We start from the raw sequence: 18,354 nt of genomic DNA, 5'->3' as shown, positions 1-18,354 counted from the left end.
CGACTCTTCGAGACCTCATGGACTGCAGCCTACCAGGCTCCTCCATCCATGGGATTTTCCAGGCAAGAGTATGGGAGTGGGGCACCATTGCCTTCTCTGCTCAGCAGACCTAGAAAGCAGTTAACCCAAATCAAGGCAGCAGTTCCATGGTCTATAAGAAAAAGGACCTCAAAAGTAGATAAGGCATATAAATGGGAAAGAGAATCATTGAAGAGCTTCAAGCAGTCATCTATCTGATATGTGTGTGTGTTGAGGGATGAGAGACAAAATTAGAAGCTGATTTGGGCCAGATTGCAACAGGGCCTTATAAACCAGTGTAAGGATTTGGGATTTCATCACCAAGACTTAGGAGAACCACAGAAGGGACAACCTGATGACAGTGACGTGATCACATTTTCATTCCAATAAGCATACAAGAGTGTAGAAAGGTGAACCTGAAGACAAACTACAACAACAGTGATGATGCCTTCCATGCGACCACTGTCCCCCAAGGAGCTCCTTGATGCCAGCCTCATCAAACTATCTGGTCAACCACATCATGCTCTGTCACACCACAAGCCTTTGTGCTGTTTCCTCTGCCTGGAATATCCTTCCCATTCATCTTCTTGGCAAACTCCTACTCATCCCTGAAGCCCCAGTTCAAATGCCCCATGCTCTGTGAAGCCTTTCATATTCCCTTTATGTATATAGAATCTATTGTTTCTTCCTATCTGTTGCTATAATGTTCATGTTCATGGGGTTCTCATGGCAAGAATACTGCAGTAGGTTGCCATTCCCTCTTCCAGGGATAGTTTGATGCTTTCAAATTGTGGTGTTAGAGAAGACTCTTGACAGTCCCTTGGACAGCAAGGAGATCAACCAGTCAATCCTAAAGGAAATCAACCCTGAATATTCATTGGAAAGACATACAGAAGCTGAAGCTCCAATACTTAGGCCACCTGATGTGAAGAGCCAACTCGTTGGAAAAGATAATGATGCTGGGAAAGACTGAAGGCAGGAGGAGAAGAGGGAGGCAGAAGATGAGCTGGTTTGATGGCATCACCAATGCAAAGGACATGAATTTGGGCAAGCTCCAGATGGTGAGGGACAGGGAAGCCTGGAGTGCTGCAGTTCATGGGGTTGCAAAAAGTCGGACACTACTTGGCTACTGAACAGCAACAACAGTCTCTTTCCACAGCATTTAGTAAATACATCAGCCATAGCAATTATGCCCTTCATGCACGTGTGCATGTGCTAAGTTATGTCAGACTCTTTGCGACCCCATAGACTGTGGCCTGCCAGGCTCTTCCGTCCATGGGATTCTCCAGGGAAGAATATTGGAGTGGGTTGCCATTTTCTCCTCCAGGGGATCTTCCTGACACAGGGATTGAACCCACATCTCAATTATCTCCTTACATTGTAGCAGTTTGTCAATATGACTTGCTTCTCCATCAGACTATGAGATCAGGGAGGGCTGGAGAGTCATCTCTGAATCTCTCTCACCAGACACACTCTCTAGCGCTTAGTGGTTACTAATAATTACTCTCATGATGAATAAGTGAATAAATGAATCATGTTGCCCCAACATTTAGGACCCCATTATATCCTAGGGGGAGTAACCCTTCCTGTGTTGACCTCAGGTCTCACTTCAGGCATCAGCCTGGCTCACAGGGGACCAGTGGGGATGTGGGCTGAGTGACACGTGGTCCCTCTGGACGGATTCCATGTCTCCCAGGTTGTCCAGCTGGAGGAGCTCCTGGCGGTGCGGCACTCCGTGTTCGTGGTGGGCAGTGCGGGAACTGGCAAGTCGCAGGTGCTGAGGTCCTTGCACAAGACCTACCAGATCATGAAACGCCGCCCTGTCTGGACTGACCTCAACCCCAAGGCGGTCACCAACGATGAGCTCTTTGGCATCATCAATCCAGCCACCCGAGAATGGAAGGATGGTAAGGGCAGGATGCTTCTGTCTTAGCTACTTGGGCTGATGCGAAGGTAGTGGGGAGGGTGCAGAGGAGGGAAAGCCAAACTGATCAGTTTGGGCTCGGAGGAGGTGAAAAGAATCAAAGAAACTGATTTTGGCATGGAGAGGAGCCTCATCCTTTTGAATACTTTCTCTCCTTGGGGATTCTTCAGCTCATAGAGAGGATAAACAGGGCAGGCCTTCTCAGCTACAGTTCTGTGATTCTGGACTGCAAGTCATGGGGTTCCCACATTGCCTGGTAGAGGGTCTGACATGGGTCAGGTAGGGAAACCCACCTCTCATTTCCAAAGGAGCAGGCAGTCTAGCATCCCACAGAGGGTACCTCCCTGTCAGTACCACCCCAGGAGTGATGGGGAGGCTGCTACAGAGGACTCATCTCAGGAGCATCCTGGGACCATGGGAGGATGTGTATAGGATGGGGCTTCCCAGGTGGCTCCATGGTAAAGAATCCGCCTGCAATGCAGGAGACATGGGTTCAATCCCTGTGTCGGTAAGATCATCTAGAAAAAGAAATGGCAGCCCACTCCAGTATTCTTGCCTGGAGAGTCCCATGGGCAGAGGAGTCTGGCCGGCTGTGGTCCACGGGGTCGTAAAGAGTGGGACATGACTTAGCGACTAAGCCCACGTGCTTGTGTGCAAGTGTGTAGGATAATGCAAATACTGCTCCGTTTTATATGAGATCTTGAACATCCATGGATTTTAGTGTCTGCAAGAGTCCCTGGAGCCAAGGAGCTGGTCCCTTCTACAGTGATTCAGATTGTCCCAAACCTATGCTCACTTGGTGCTGACCTCAGCATCACCTTCTGAGAATTAAAAATTGTGATAGGTGTTGAAAGGGTATCCTGTCACTGGGAGAGAGCAAAAAAGAAAATGGAGAAAGCTCTCCACAAGCTGATCAGATTTCCTTCCAAAAGCATTGTGGCTTCTGGAATGAGGTCATCTCAGGTCCCTCCTAACATCCCCGTGACTACATCAGGGTATACTGCCTGTTGTTGTTCAGTTGCTCAGTTGTGTCCAACTCTTTGCAACCCCATAGACTATATAGCACGCCAGGCTTCCTGTCCTTCACTATCTCCCAGAGTTTGCTCAAACTCATGTCCATTGAGTCAATGATGCCATCCAACTGTCTCATCCTCTGCCGCCCCCTCCTCCACCTGCCTTCAATCTTTCCCAGCATCAGGGTCTTTTCCAGTGAGTCACCTCTTTGCATCAGGTGACCAAAGTATTGTAGCTTTGGCTTCAGCATCAGTCCTTCCAATGAATATTCAGGGTTGATTTCTTTTAGGATTGACTGGTTTTATCTCCCTGATGTCCAAGGGACTCTCAAGAGTCTTCTCCAGCACCACAATTCGAAAGCATCAAATCTTCAGCACTCAGCCTTCTTTATGGTCCAACTCTCACATCCATACATGACTACTGGAAAGATCATAACTTTGACTATACAGACCTGTGTCAGCAAAGTGATATGCCTGGATTCCTCTAATTTAGGGTCTTCCATCAGAGGCCTTGAAAAATGGGACTTAATGAGTAGCCTCTCTAATTTTTATTTCACTATTAATGAGGCTTAGCATCTTTTTCTTCTTAGTGGTCTTAGTAATTGGCTCTTTTGTAATTTTATTCCTCCTTATTATATTCTTATCAATGTGTATTTTTTTTAATATGCCAAAGACATTAAACTTGTATCTGTTATATGCACCACTAATGGTTTTTATCTGTCTTCCATTTGTCTACAGATACTTCATGACATGTTTACCATGTACTTTATAAAAGGAAATTATGTCTGTCTAGTCTTTTTAGCATCTGGGATTCCTATTTAGTTTATGACTCTTTCTAATTTTAGAGGCATAGTATCATAAATTTGGTCTTGCAGATTCTTTTCACATTAGCATTTTTTACTCATCTGAAGTTTATTTGGGGGCTTAGCTGGGCTTCCCAGGTGGCACAGCAGTAAAGAACCCACCTGCTAATGCAGGAGATGCAGGTTTGACCCCTGGGTCAGGAAAATCCCCTGGAATAGGAAATGGCAACCCACTCCAGTATTCTTGCCTGGAAAATCCCATGGACAGAGGAGCCTGGTGGGCTACAGTCCATGGGGCTACACATAGTAGGACTCAAATGATCACAAAGTATGAGGTGAGGTAGAGAATCAGCTTTATTTCCTCCCAGATGGATAATTGATTGTGAAATCTTCATTTATTAAGTAAAGTATCCTTTATCTCTGAATTTAAATTCCAACTTTTCACATGTGCAGTTTTCCATTGGTATCCGTGGGGGATTGGTTCCAGGAACTCCTGCAAATACTAAAATCCATAGATGCTCAAGATCTCATATTAAATAGAGTAGTATTTGCTTTATCCTATACATATTCCTCCCGTAAACTTTAAATTATCTCTAGACTACTTATAACACCTGACACAATGTAAATGCTGTGTAAATAGTTGCAAAAACAATGTAAATGCTGTGTAAATAGTTGCTGGAATATGGCAAATTCAACTTTCACTTTGCGGAAATTTCTAGAATCGTTTTTTTCCCCCAAATATTTTCAATCTACGGCTGGTTGAATCCATGGACTTGAAATTCGCATATTGAAAGGGAAAATTGTACTGACATCTGATTCTGGGTTTTCTATTCTGTTCCATCACCTATTTATCTAATCCTGTACTAATGTTATTCTATCTTAATTATTATCATTTTATATCATTTTCCTGTCTGATGAGGTAAATCCCTCCTCAATACTTTTCTGTAATTCCTTGGATAGTCTTAGACACTTCTTCCATCTTAAATTTAAGCTCACATAATATAATTCAAATTTTAAAGTGTGAGAGTTTTAAATTAAAGTTTTATTAAATATACACATTAAATATGGAGAAATATACAAAGGTTTATAATAATCATAAATCTATGTTCCCTAAACAAGAGACCTTCCAAGTAAATGAAATATAACTTTTCAAAAAATTTTAAGAAAACTTGATCAAAGTAGAAATACAGTGGTTTATATTAATACAGCTTTTTCAATATTAGAAAGATTCAATAGACAGAAAAATAAGTATAGGCATAGAGGAATTAGGAAATGTATCATCAAACGCAATGTAACACAAAGATATAGAACTTTGCATCTTGTAAATAGAAAATATTCCTTTCTTGGTAGGTTCGTGGAACATTTCCAAAAATTTAAAGTTTAGCTGGGCACAGCAGAAATTGTAATGAATTCAGAATTGTAATGTAATGAATGAATTCAAAATGTATCCATTTTTCAGGCCACTTTGTCTGGTACTAATACAATAGAATTAGAAACAAATAGCAAGAAAATGACCAAAAATAATTTTATTACTTGCAATCAAGAAATGCCGAGCCCCTGGATTGAAGGGAAAATTTAATTGTAATCCCTCTTGGAAGCAAAATAAAGAATGTTTATACAGAGACCTCTGGGATACATCGAAAGCCAATAATGAAAATTTCTAAACTCTCATTATTACAGAAGATAAGCTAGAAAAAAAGGAAATCAGTATCCATTTTAAGAAATTATTCAAAAAATAATAAACTAAACCTGAAGAAAGATGGGAAGAAACTAATGCAGATAAAAGCTGAAATTAGTGGGAAGGAACAAAAAAGTATAGGAAGGATAAATAAATATAAATATTGGTTCTTTGTAAAGACCAATAAGTCCATTGTGAGCATGATTAATGGGGATAAGAGAGTAAAAGCAGATAAGATAAGGAATTAGAAAGAAGATGTAACAGTAGATATAGACAAGATTAAAAGAGACACAATTAGATCATACATATTTGAAAAAATGAAAGAAATAGATGATTCCCTAACCAAATATAATTTTAACAAAATTTACTCAATGAGAAGTAGAAAAAGTAAACTAATGAAAGTGAAAGTTTTTAAATAGCAGCTGAATTAAGAAAAGATAATTCCAAAAATTATTCCAAAACAACACCTCTTATTTCATTTTGTGAAGCCAAAATAATCTTGATACCAACCTTTCTGCAGAACCAAAAAGAATATCCCAACTTCCACTAAAATTAAAAATAAACCAAAGAGATCTATTACCAACAATATTATTCTGCTTTGCCTGTGGAAGTCTAGAAAATGCAGTTAAAACAATAAAGTGGAATACATGGTATAAACTGGAGGAAAAAGACAATTATTATTTTGGTGATTGTACAACTTTATATCTAGAAAATTCAAGACATTATTGAAACATTGCTAGAATCAATAGGAAAAAGTATTAAAGATAACTCAGTATAAAGTGAAGTACCCCAAATTTGAAAGCTTATCTCTATAATAACAGTAGCCAACTAAAACTGAAAATACAGCGAAAAAAATTCCATTCACAATAAAAATAAAAACAAATGCTTAGGAATACATTTAGCCAAAAAGATACATTGAAAATGCTGTAAAAATTTATTAAGGAACATAAAACAATATTTGAACAAATGAAAAGACATACCATATTATTGACTGGGAAGGCTTAGTATTATAAAAAAATCAATTCTATCCAAATTAAGATATAAATTTCATGTAATGCAAACTAAAATCACATCAGGCCTTCTCTCAAAGCCTGCATTTGGCAAGATTTTCCTGGCTGCAGTTTCAAAGAATGAAAACCTTACCTAAGAAGGTTTCATGTAATTCCATCATGTCTCAGTTGCCTGTTGAAATGATTTGCTCGGTCCCTTGTCACTTTAAAACCTTGGACCATTTCCTTCTCCAGGGGATCTTCCTGACCCAGGGATTGAACCCATGGCTCCTGCATTGGCAGGTGGATTCTTTACCATTGAGCTACCAGGAAGAAGGGGATAAATATATGTAATTATAATTGATTTGCATTGTTGTATGACAGAAACCAACACAACAATTTTTCTCCAATTAAAAATGAAAAGAAAAAAAGGCTAGGACCATCAGGTTTTCTTCTAGTTTTGCTGCTGTTGTCATTCTCATAAAAAGTCAGACTGGAGCACAGAAAGAGCAGAGCCTTGGGCATGATCAGATTTTTGGTAGAGTAGAAGAAAAGGCCAGTTCTGACCTGAATTTCCTGTGTACACGTCCTTCTGAAGGCTGTAGCTGATAGGGAAAGTTTGTGTTAAGAGAAAGAAGATTGAGGGTGACCTGGAAATTGAGATATCTGTGGTTCCTCTTAGGACTGTTCTCTTCTGTTATGCGGGAGCTTGCCAACATCACCCATGATGGGCCCAAATGGATTTTACTGGATGGCGACATTGATCCGATGTGGATCGAATCTCTGAACACAGTCATGGATGATAATAAGGTACCAAGGGGGAAGGGGAGCCCCATGTCCTCCCTAATCATCAGTAAACCAGCCCCCCAGGCACATTTGAAAACCTGGATTCACAATAGGGCTGACCCTGAGTAAGGAATTACTACTGGTGTCTTTAAATTTTTTTCTTTTGGCTTTATTGAGATAGAGTTGACATATAACATTGTTATAATTGATATAAAACATTGTATACGTTTAAGGTGTATGACCTGATGATTTGAAATACTTGTATATTGCAAAATGATTACCACAATAAGGTTAGTTGACAACTCCATCACCTCCCATAATTACCTTTGTGTGTGCCTAGTGAGAACTTCTAATATCTATTCTTTTGTAATTTTTTTAAATTGGAGTACAGTATGGAAATTCCTTCAAAAAAAATTAGAAGTAGAACTACCCTATGACCCACCAATCCCACTATTGGGCATATACCCTGAGAAAACCATAACTGAAAGAGATGCATATACACCAATGTTCACTGCAGCACTTTTTACAATAGCTAGGACCTGGAAGCAATCTAGATGTCCACTGACAAGATGAATGGAAACAGAAATTGTGATATATATATGCAATGGAATACCACTCAGCTATAAAAAGGAATGCATTTGAGTCAGTCCTAATGAGGTAGAGGGACCTAGAGCCTATTATACAGAGTAAAGTAAGTCAGAAAGAGAAAGACAAATATCGAATATTAACTCATGCATATGAAATCTAGAAAGATGGTACTAAGATCTATTCTTTCAGCAGCTTTCAAGTACAGTCACCATGTCTTACATTACTTATTCATCTTATAACTGGGATGTTTATAATTGCCCACCCAATAACCCCATCCCTGGCAACCACCAATTTACTCTCTGTTTCTTTGAGTTTTGTTTTTTTTTTAAGATTCCATACATAAGTGAGATTATCTATTGTTTGCCTTTCTCTGTCTGACATTTCATGTACCATAATGCTCTCCAGGCCATCCATGCTGTCACAGATAGCAGGATTTCCTTCTTTTATGGCTGAATAGTATTCCATTCTCTCTCTCTCTATATATATATATATATATATATCTGTGTGTGTGTGTAACATCTTCTTTATCCATTCATCCACTGACAGACATGTAGGTTGTTTCCACATCTTGGCTACTGTAAATAGCACTCTGGTGATCACAAGATGCAGATAAATCTTCAAGATCCTGATTTCAGCTACCCGTAAATGGCAACCCACTCCAGTATTCTTGCCTGGAAAATTCCATGGACAGAGGAGCCTGGCAGGCTACAGTCCCTGGGGTCGCGGGAGTCAAACACGACTGAGTGACTTTCACTTTCACTTCACCTTTAACAGGTGTCTCAGAGCTGATTCATCCCATACAATAACTTTCAGTTATTTCAAAGCCACTGCCATTGCTCACATGTTTTTAGCATTGTTGTAATTTCCTTCAGAATCTTCCACATGTAGATCAATTCAGTATTTAGAGCTGAAAAGAATCTTAAATCATTTATTCAAATCTTTTTTTTTAAAGGGATTTTTTTCTTTGTTTATAAATAAAGGAAACTGATGATCAGAAACATGCTGAGCCTGTCAAGTGTCCTCAGTGGTGGTCAATCTTTATCATGGAGAGGATGTTTTATTTTATTTTTTTTTATAAACATTGAAAACTGAATGCCAATAAAGAGGCTGTAAAGTTGATAGCACTTAACTTGTTTGGAAAGCACATCCACATTAGAGGTTTTACGATGGCTTTGGCTTTAACATGTATGGAACATACTCTTCCAGAGGGAGCCCTTTAAAAGAAACAGTAGTTACATGAAACCTGAGCTCTTTTCCTTTAATTATCTAATTTTTTTTTTTAATATGGTCTATTGTTGTTATTATCCATTTGCTAAGTCGGTCTGACTCTTTGAGACCCCATGAACTGGAGTACGCCAGACTTCCCTATCCTTCACTATCTTCCAGAGCTTGCTCAAACTCATGTCTGTTGAATCAGTGATGCCATCCAACCATCTCATCCTCTGTCACCCCCTTCTCCTCCTGCCCTCAGTCTTTCCCAGGATCAGGGTATTTTCCAATGAGTTGGCTCTTCGCATCAGGTGGCCAAAGTAATGGAGCTTCAGCTTCAGCATCAGTCCTTCCAATGAATATTCAGGGTTGATCTCCTTTAGGATTGACTGGTTTGATCTCCTTGCTGTCCAAGGGACTCTCAAGAGTCTTCTCCAGCACCTCAGTTCAAAAGCATCAATATGGTCCAGTTCATTCAAATCACTGACATCACTGAAACTTTTCAGAAAGCTTATTTCCTGACTCAGTACACAGGGATGGTGATCAAGGGGCTACAGAAGGAGAGACAGAGGACTTTGTAGAAACTTTCGAAGATACTTATAATCACAATGCCTATCAGGAATAAAAGGCAAACTCCCCTGAGCTGGCCTTGCACCCTAACTCCTCCCTGCCTGCTGCGCCCCTCCTCGGTGTCCAGGTGCTGACCCTGGCAAGCAACGAGAGGATCCCTCTGAATCCCAGTATGAGGCTTCTCTTTGAGATCAGCCACCTGCGCACAGCCACGCCAGCCACTGTCTCCAGAGCAGGTATGGACCCTGAGAGGGGACAGCCGCACACTTGCTCAGCTGAAAACCGGGGCCTCTAGTGATACCTGTTTCGCTGGCTCTGACCAAAGCTCCAAACAGGAGTCAGACGTCCACCATCCAAAACTCTGGCCTAATCCTCAGCCCTGATCCATATCCACAAAAATGAGCCAGTGCTCTATAGCCAGGATCATGTGAGTTTCTCAATTCAGAAATGTTTACAGTAACAGAAAGAGGAATAGCCCCTGAGCTGGACAACTACTGTCTTCTGCACAGAAATGCCTCGAATTAGGCTCCTTTCAGGCCAGTTCTAGCTTCCATGGAGGCTAGTGAAGATGACTGAGGATTACAAGTTCTCAGTACATCTTGGTGCAAAATGACTTTATGCCTTAACTTTCCCGGTTAGGACATGGATTTATCCTTTTGAGGGGCTTCTCTGGTGGCTCAGTGATAAAGAATCTGCCTGCCAATGCAGGAGACGTGGGTTTGATCCTTGGATCAGGAAGATCCAAGGAAAATGGCAATCCACTCCAGTATTCTTGTCTGGAGAATTCCATGGACAGAGGAGCTTGGCAGGATACAGTCCATGGGGTCACAAAAGAGCCAGATACGACTGAACAACTAAACAATATCCTTCTGGGGGCCACCATGAATGTGCACACTTCCTCACTATGACAAGTATTGCTAATCAATCACAATCTTCTTTCCTCCTGAGCCTGGATTTGGCCTCAGGATCCTTCTCAACACTGCTGTCTATCAGCTATTATCAGGCCATCAGAGCTGATCCCAATAGCAAACCCTCTCAGACCTCAGGCAGATCTCTGTTATTTTCTTTTTCAAGATTTTTTTTTTTTTTTTACCTGTGGACCATTTTTAAAGTCTTTATTGAATTTGTTACAATATTGCTTCTGTTTTATGTTTCTGCTTTTTGGCCACAAGACATGTAGGATCTTAGTTCCTTGACCAGGGATCGAACCTGCATCCCTGCACTGGAAGACAAAGTCTCAACCACTGGACCCCCAGGGAAGCCCCTTTGTTGTTTTCAAGGCCAGTCTTCTGTACATTTTTTTTTAACAGAGAAAATAACTCTGGGGTGAAGAATATCCTGAGCTCTATGGACATGTCACTAAGCTATATTCTCTATGCTCCCAGGGATCCTGTACATTAACCCGGCAGACCTGGGCTGGAACCCTCCTGTGAACAGCTGGATCGACAGGAGAGAGATCCAGACAGAGAGAGCCAACCTAACCATCCTGTTTGACAAGTACCTTCCGACCTGCTTAGATGCGCTCAGAACCAGGTAGGCCAGGCAGTGAGGAAGGCGAAGAATTAAAGCAGCGACAAAGAGCCTGTTGGCTCATACCTGCTGTCCTGCTGATGTTCTGTCCTGTCCCCAAAGTCAGACGTCCCCAGGCAGTCCCCCCCCAACCAAGTGTGGCAGACGGCAGAGGGAACATACATTAGGATGGAGTTGAGATGTCTGTTGTCAGTCCAGGCAGGAAGAGAGGTGAGTGAAGAGAAGGGAGATTTAAAGAGCCTTCTGTGAGTGCTGTACAGGTGTATCTGGAGGAAGGTGCAAGGTGTAGTTGTTCAGTTGCTAAGTCGTGTCCAATTCTTTGCAACCCCATGGACTGTAGCCCACCAGGCTTCTCTGTCCATGGGATTTCCCAAACAAGAATACAGTGGGTAGCCATGCCCTCCTCTAGGGGATCTTCTCAACTCAGGGATTGAACCCATCTCTTCTGCATTGGCAGACAGGTTCTTTACCCCTGAGCCAGCGGGGAGCCTAGGTGGCTTGCTTATCAGCCACCCTGGGCCTCTATAATACCAAAGCTTTTGCTGCTGCAAAGCAACATGGACTTGTCAAATCCACAGATACCAGCAAGTTTCCATAGTTGTCCAACAGCACCACTAGGATGGAATAATACAGTGTTTTAGAATATATCAGGGTCTCTCTCTCTTCAGATTTAAGAAGATAATTCCAATCCCAGAGCAGAGCACAGTCCAGATGCTGTGCCACCTTCTCGAGTGTCTGCTGACCGAGGAGGACATCCCTGCAGACTGCCCCAAGGACACCTACGAGCTTTACTTTGTGTTTGCTGCCATCTGGGCTTTTGGTGGAGCACTGGTCCAGGACCAGGTAAGAGGGTGTGTACTGAGGCTAACACTCATGCTAACCAGCCAAGATTTGGTAGACAGAACAACTAAATGTCAAAATTAACATGGGAGCATCAAACCATTTGGTTATGTCTCCCTGATTCTGCTGAAAACGTCAGTCCCCTTAGGAGGGCTTCATATAGTGAGACAGATGAGACTGAGCTGCGTTCTGTTGCTTTTTGACTTAGTGAATATATCCCTAATTTCTTGGACAGTTGCTGATTGAATTTGAAAAACTAAAGGTGTGAATACCTTATTCAGAAAGATGTGTTTTTTGGGTGGGATGGTGCTGTGCTGTAGAGGCTTGAGTAGGAGGAATCCCTTCTTAAAAACCTTCTAGAACAAGCATGTACCACTCTATACCAACCATCACATCTTCATCACCCCTGAAACACAGCGCTGTCCATAGAAGGCTTTTGCCTTCAGTTGCTAAGTCATTTTTGACTCTTGATGACCCCATGGACTGCAGGAGGACACCATGCTCCCCTGTCCTCCACTATCTCCGGGAGTTTGCTCAAATTCATGTCCATTGAGTCAATGATGCCATCCAACCATCTCATCCTCTGTCACTTTCTTGGCCTCATGCCTGCAATCTTTCCCAGCATCAGGGTCTTCTCCAGTGAGCTGACTCTTCCCATCAGGTGACCAAAATATTGGAGCTTCAGCTTCAACATCAGTCCTTCCAGTGAATATTCAGGGTTGATTTCCTTTAGGATTGACTGGTTTGATCTCCTTGCAGATCAAGGGACTCTCAAGAGTCTTATCCAGCACCACAGTTTGAAGGCATCAACTCTTCATCACTCAGCCTTCTTTGTGGAAGAAGAACCATAGAATGTTAGACCAAAGGTTAATCGACATCTATGAGTAGAAAAATGAAGTAGTATTTATCTCATGGTGTTTACTGCTGTGGTTTCAGGCTGTTTGGCATCCTATTCTCTAAGCTTTGTGTATTCCCAACCTTTTACTTTACTGAGTTTTCTCCAAATAAAAGGTACTTTACCTGGAAACAACATAATTGAGGTTAGGCAGACCAGTCTTTTACAGTTGACCCTAGCTACCAGGGTGGCTCAGCAGTAAAGAATACACCTGCCAGTGCTGGAGACACGGGATTGGTCTCTGGACGGGGAAGATCCCCTGGAGAAGGGAATGGCTATCCACTCCAGTATTCTTGCCTGGAGAATTCCATGGACAGAGGAGCCTGGTGGACTATAGTCCACAGGGGTCACAAAGAATCAGATACGACTTAGTGACTGAGCATGCACTAGCTACCAGGCAACATCATTTGGAGGCTGAGAATGTGGACTCTTAATTTGAATTCTAACTCTGCCACTTATTCCCTAGGGACCCTGGACAAGTAATTTAACATCTCTCCACCTTAATCTCATTACTGATACAAAAAGCTAGAAAAATTGACCAAGTGTCTTTATCCTGATACCCAAAACTTTGGGTACAAAGGCAGTGAAAGTGATAATAGTGGTACCCGTTTCCTAGGATAGATGTAAGGATTAAATGAAGGGATGCTGTTCTAATTGTCCACGTGTAAAACTCTCAGAATACTGCTATTATTAACGTTCTCCTACTTAGGACTTCCCAGGTGATGCTAGTGCTACCCACCTGTCAATGCCGGAGACGCAAGAGGCACGGGTTTGATCCCTGGGTCAGGAAGATCCCCTGGAAGAGAGCACGGCAACCCACTCCAGCATTCTTGCTTGGAGAATCCCATGGATAGAGAAGCCTGGCAGGCTACAATCCGTAGGGTCGTAGAGAGTCAGACATGACTGAAGCGACTTAGCATGCTGCACCATAAATATTCAGTTTTATAGCAAGCATCTGATGCTTTTCTCACAACAGAGGATTAAGCCAAGCTGAAGTTTTTGGAAAGTTATGATTCACTCTTTCTGATCTGGGTTGATTATGGGCTCTTCCAAAGAAAAAGATAGGGGCTTCTTTGGTGACACAGTGGATAAGAATCCACCTGCCAAGGCAGGGGACTTGGGTTCAATTCCTGATCCAGAAATATCCCACAACCAAGCCCCTACACCATGACTACTGAGTCTCTATTTTAGTGCCCGTGAGCGGCAACTACTGAGCCCGCGTTCCTGGAGCCCCTGCTCTGCAACAAGAGAAGTCACCGCAATGAGAAGCCCGCGTACCGAAACTAAAGCGTAATCCCCACTCACCACAACTAGAGAAAAGCCACAACTAGATATGCAGCAACGAAGACCCAGCACAGCCATAAATAAATAAACAAATAACTTTTAAAAGATGCAGCCCCTGACGTTTCGGCTGCTGAAATGTCAGCAACCACTGCTGGGCTCCTCTCTTACACTGGTGCCAAGCAGGCCGTGGGGTATCAGGATAAAGACACTTGGTCAATTTTTTCTGTCTCCATGTAGAAAAATTTAAATCCACTCAGCTCTTTTTAAAAGCCCAAGAGAAAGCCTCCCTCTGGGCGTCCCAGGCTCTGGAGCACTTGGAGCTGTCGGTGGCCGTGCTGGCCCTGGGGGTGGAGGGGGGCAGAGCACACGGGAGAAAGCTTTCAGCAGCAGGGATTGTCCGAGAACCCCTCACAGCCTGCATTCAAGCCGAACACGAAACAGCGCTGTAAATAGAAAAGTATGAAGGCAGCCAGAAGATTCACATCAGGAACACCAATGGTGCTTATATTGAAAAAGCTGTTATTAATGCAAAGCAGAATATAATACAAAGCACAGCCCATACCTGGGTAGACATGCCAATAAAAAGAGGGAGTGGGCAGGTGGATCTTGGCTAAATACTTTGCATCAATCACAGGAAATTATCTCTCAGAAGCAAATGCTTCTCAGCACCCTATTGGGCACCTGGGTTCAACTCCCAATTCTTTTCTTAAAAAAATAAATAAATAAGTAAACTTTTCTTTTATATTGTAGTACAGCTGATTAACAGCTGTGATAGTTTCAGGCTGAGCAAAGGGACTCAGCCATACATATACATGTATCCATTCTCCCCCAAACTCCCCTCCCATCCACCAGCCACATAACACTGAGCACCGTTCTCTGTGCTATACAGTAGGTCTTTGTTGGTTACCCATTTTAAATATAGCAGTGAGTACATGTCCATTCCAAACTCCCTAACTGTCCCTTCCCCCACCACCATTCTTTCCCCTGACTGCCAATTCTGCTATATGCTGCTAGAATGTAACTGTTGAGCTTTTGCTTTTTCATGCATAAAATAGGAGTAATTTTCAGTAGCCAGGCTGACTTAGAGCATCATGAAGATCAAACGAGGTGATAGTGTGTTTCCAAACTCGGCTACATTGCACCACACTATATGTCAGTCTTCCTGTTGTCAAGTTCAAAGGGCAGGAAGGGGACCGGAGACTTGTCGGAATCTAAAGAAGCTGGAGTTCAAAAGGAGCCCCTTCACTGAGGTTGCTCAAAGAGCAGAGACATTCAAAGAGTCAAACTGAGAAAAGGCCGCTGGATGGCTCAGCAGAGGTGACCTTGTCTTTCTAGCTTCCAGTTAGAGTAGAAGGTTAGGTCCAGCACTAGGCTTCAGGAAGCCAGACAGTGCAGCCCAGTGAATGGCTTGGCTGAGAAACTGATCAGGTAGCTCAAAGTGGAATTGAATGTGAGCAAAGAGGGTCCATCACCAACCTCCTTCTTTCTAGAGTTGGTCTGTGTCTTGGATTCTCCATATAAACCTAAGATGTGGTTTTCATTAGGAAGCCAAAGGTCTTCAAGAATTTTTTATCCAAAGGTAGACAACTGTTATGTTTTCATGAATAAATACTGTCAGCCAGAAAACAATTGCTGTCAGGTAAGACACATTTTTTAAGCTTTGTTTTGTATTTTCTTTTCACTTAGTTTTTATTGGGAATGGTTTTTCAGTAGCACTCTTAGTTCTGCTTAGGTGTTTTAGGTGTTTACTCTTTTCCATAGTGTAATTCCATTTAAGAGGTTGTCTAAAAAATCATTTTAATTCATAGGAAGATTTTAATATCTGAGAGTATTCAAACTAAGGATATAAAATTCCTGTGTGTGCATGTGTTGATTGCTCAGTCGTGTCTGATTCTGTGACCTGATGGACTGTAGCTTGCCAGGATCCTCTGTCCATGGGATTCTGCAGGCAAGAATACTGGAGTGGATAGCTATTCTCTTCTCCAGGGGATCTTCCCAACCTAGGGATCAAACCTGGGTCTCCCGCATTGCAGGCAGATTTTTTTACCATCTGAGTCACCAGGGAAGCCCAAAAACTTCCCATACCTTCCTATCATGATGTAAAAGCACAGAAAGCACAACCCTTGAAATCATATAACATTGGTTATTTCTATTTTTTGCATCTATTTTAAATTCTGTTAGTGTATTTACTTCATTGTAAATATTTTTGAGGGTACCTTTGCATTTTGCTTTTGACTTTGGTTCTACAATTTGGATGTCAACAACTTCCCTAAAAAGCACCAGTATGTTAAGTTCTGATGTCATGATCCCAGTCTGGGTTATTCATCTTTAATCTCATTTTCAGTCTCTATGTTCAGCAGTATTTTTAATAAAGAATTACAGAGGAAAAAAAAAAGAGTTTCATCCAAGGATCAAAGATTGGGATTTTTTTCCCCTAACATTTCTGATTGCAGAGGACAAATATTAGGAAGATATATTGTCCCCTTAATCTGAATTCACATCAGAATAAGAAGAGCAAAGAAACCTGTCCTTAGAGCCTATTTCCATTCTCTTTTTAAGGTTCAAGAATTCAATCCTATTTACTGAGTAGACAGCAAAGTCAGTGCCATTGCTTCCAAGTTCAGATTCATTGTCATGCGCCCAGCTCCCTGGTCTGTCCTGCTCTGCAGAAACATTTCCTAAAATGCCCACTCTGAACCTCCTCTGTCTTTAGGACTTTTCCTAGGTCTGTGTGTTCAAAGAGTGGGTTGGCTCCCCAAGAAAGTAGCCAGTAGCAGTGGGCGTTTGTGTGTGCATGTGTGGGTGTGTTGTGGGGGGCGTGGGTGTTACGTTTTGGTCTGAAAGAAATAGCCTGAGTACTCAGGTGCACAGCCCTATCTTAGGGGCTCATGCTGTGATATGTGTGCATGTAAATCCCGTGTCTCTGTCTGTTCCTTCTGTCAGAAAACCTGCATAGCTTTGTCTCCACTGCCCCTAGATCTGAGGATTTTAGCTCTGGAAGGAAATTCAGAAATACTCTTTTCTAGAATCCTCATTTTATAGATGAGGAAACTGTGGCATGAAAAGACGTGACTTGCTGGTGGTTATGTTCTCCACTCCCCTGCTGAGATTCTTATCGCTCTTTCTTCCTGTGCCCCCCAGGTGTCTACAGTCACATGTTATTTTTAAAGATTTTTTTTAATGTGGACCATTTATAAAGTCTTTATTGAAGGTGTTACAATATTGTTTCTGTTTCATATTTTGGGTTTTTTGGCTAAGAGGTGTATGGGGTCTTAGGTTCCTGACCGGGGATCAAACCTGCACCTCCTGGACTGGAAGGTGATGTCTTAACCACTAGACCGCCAGGGAAGTCCCAACAGGCACCATTTTATTCCTTCTGTCCCCGACTGCCATCCTGGACATGGCTCAGAGACTTGGGAGTCGAGAGGGATGCGGTGGATCAGTCTCTGAGAGTTCCTGGCTGCGCTTGCCCTTCTTGGGGTCTCAGGCTCCCTCTCTCCTCTGCGTTCTTACACCTCCCTCACTCCCTCCCTCCCCTCCACCTGCCAGGGCTCTGAGATGCACCAGGCCAGGGCGACCCAGCCCTGTGGTCAAGCAGGTGCACACGTACACACTCCAGAGCAGGCCCCGCTTAGCTGGGCCTTGCCCGGGCTAGTCCTCGAGGAACAAGGAGGAGCCGGCTGTGCTCCCGGCCCTGACCTTCGGCCTGATGCAGGGCAGCCTGTCCAGGCTTCTCGTGCTCGGCAGAGCCTTGACTCCTGACTTGCTTTGTTTGGGCAGCTCGTGGACCAACGGGCAGAGTTCAGCAAATGGTGGCTCAGCGAGTTCAAGACCATCAAGTTTCCCTCCCAAGGAACCATCTTTGACTATTACATAGACCCAGAGACCAAGAAATTCGAGCCTTGGTCCAGGCTCATCCCGCAGTTTGAATTTGACCCTGAGACGCCTCTGCAGGTAAGTGTGACTGAGCTTGACCAGGGATATGTAATGTCCCCAGAATCTGTGGTTGCTCTCGTGGCAGCCCCTTATGGATTCCCAAAAGGTTTGACCTCATTAAGAATTAGCTACTTTTCTTTTCAGAGGAAATTAGAGGTTCAGTATAGTCATGCATGTGTGCATGCTAAGTTGCTTCAGTCTGACTCTTTGAGACCCTATGGACTATAGCCTGCTAGGCCTCTCTGACTATGGGATTTTCCAGGCAAGAATATTGGAGTGGGTTGCCATGCC

The 18,354-nt window shown here is 42.7% G+C and overlaps 1 protein-coding gene across 3 annotated transcripts in view; it reads left to right on the top strand.

Annotated features, from left to right (window-relative positions):
• Positions 1 to 18,354, top strand: part of DNAH9 (dynein axonemal heavy chain 9) — a 286,190-nt gene that overhangs the window by 121,959 nt on the left and 145,877 nt on the right. For 2 of the 3 annotated variants that reach the window (XM_081580689.1, XM_081580690.1), the window contains 6 exons: positions 1,715 to 1,925; positions 7,108 to 7,235; positions 9,706 to 9,814; positions 10,964 to 11,111; positions 11,777 to 11,951; positions 17,908 to 18,081. In XM_081580689.1, coding sequence (XP_081436815.1) covers positions 1,715 to 1,925; positions 7,108 to 7,235; positions 9,706 to 9,814; positions 10,964 to 11,111; positions 11,777 to 11,951; positions 17,908 to 18,081 — 945 coding nt within the window. Of the gene's footprint in view, positions 1 to 1,714; positions 1,926 to 7,107; positions 7,236 to 9,705; positions 9,815 to 10,963; positions 11,112 to 11,776; positions 11,952 to 17,907; positions 18,082 to 18,354 lie in introns of those variants that run through there. The other variant, XM_081580691.1, reaches the window with a different exon arrangement.

This window comes from Giraffa tippelskirchi, chromosome 3 (genome assembly GCF_054371585.1).
Source record: "Giraffa tippelskirchi isolate mGirTip1 chromosome 3, T2T-mGirTip1v1.2.pri, whole genome shotgun sequence".
In the NCBI taxonomy this organism is placed as follows: Eukaryota; Metazoa; Chordata; class Mammalia; order Artiodactyla; family Giraffidae; genus Giraffa; species Giraffa tippelskirchi.
Note: the sequence above shows the minus strand (reverse complement) of the source record. Positions and strands in the feature narration are given on the sequence as shown.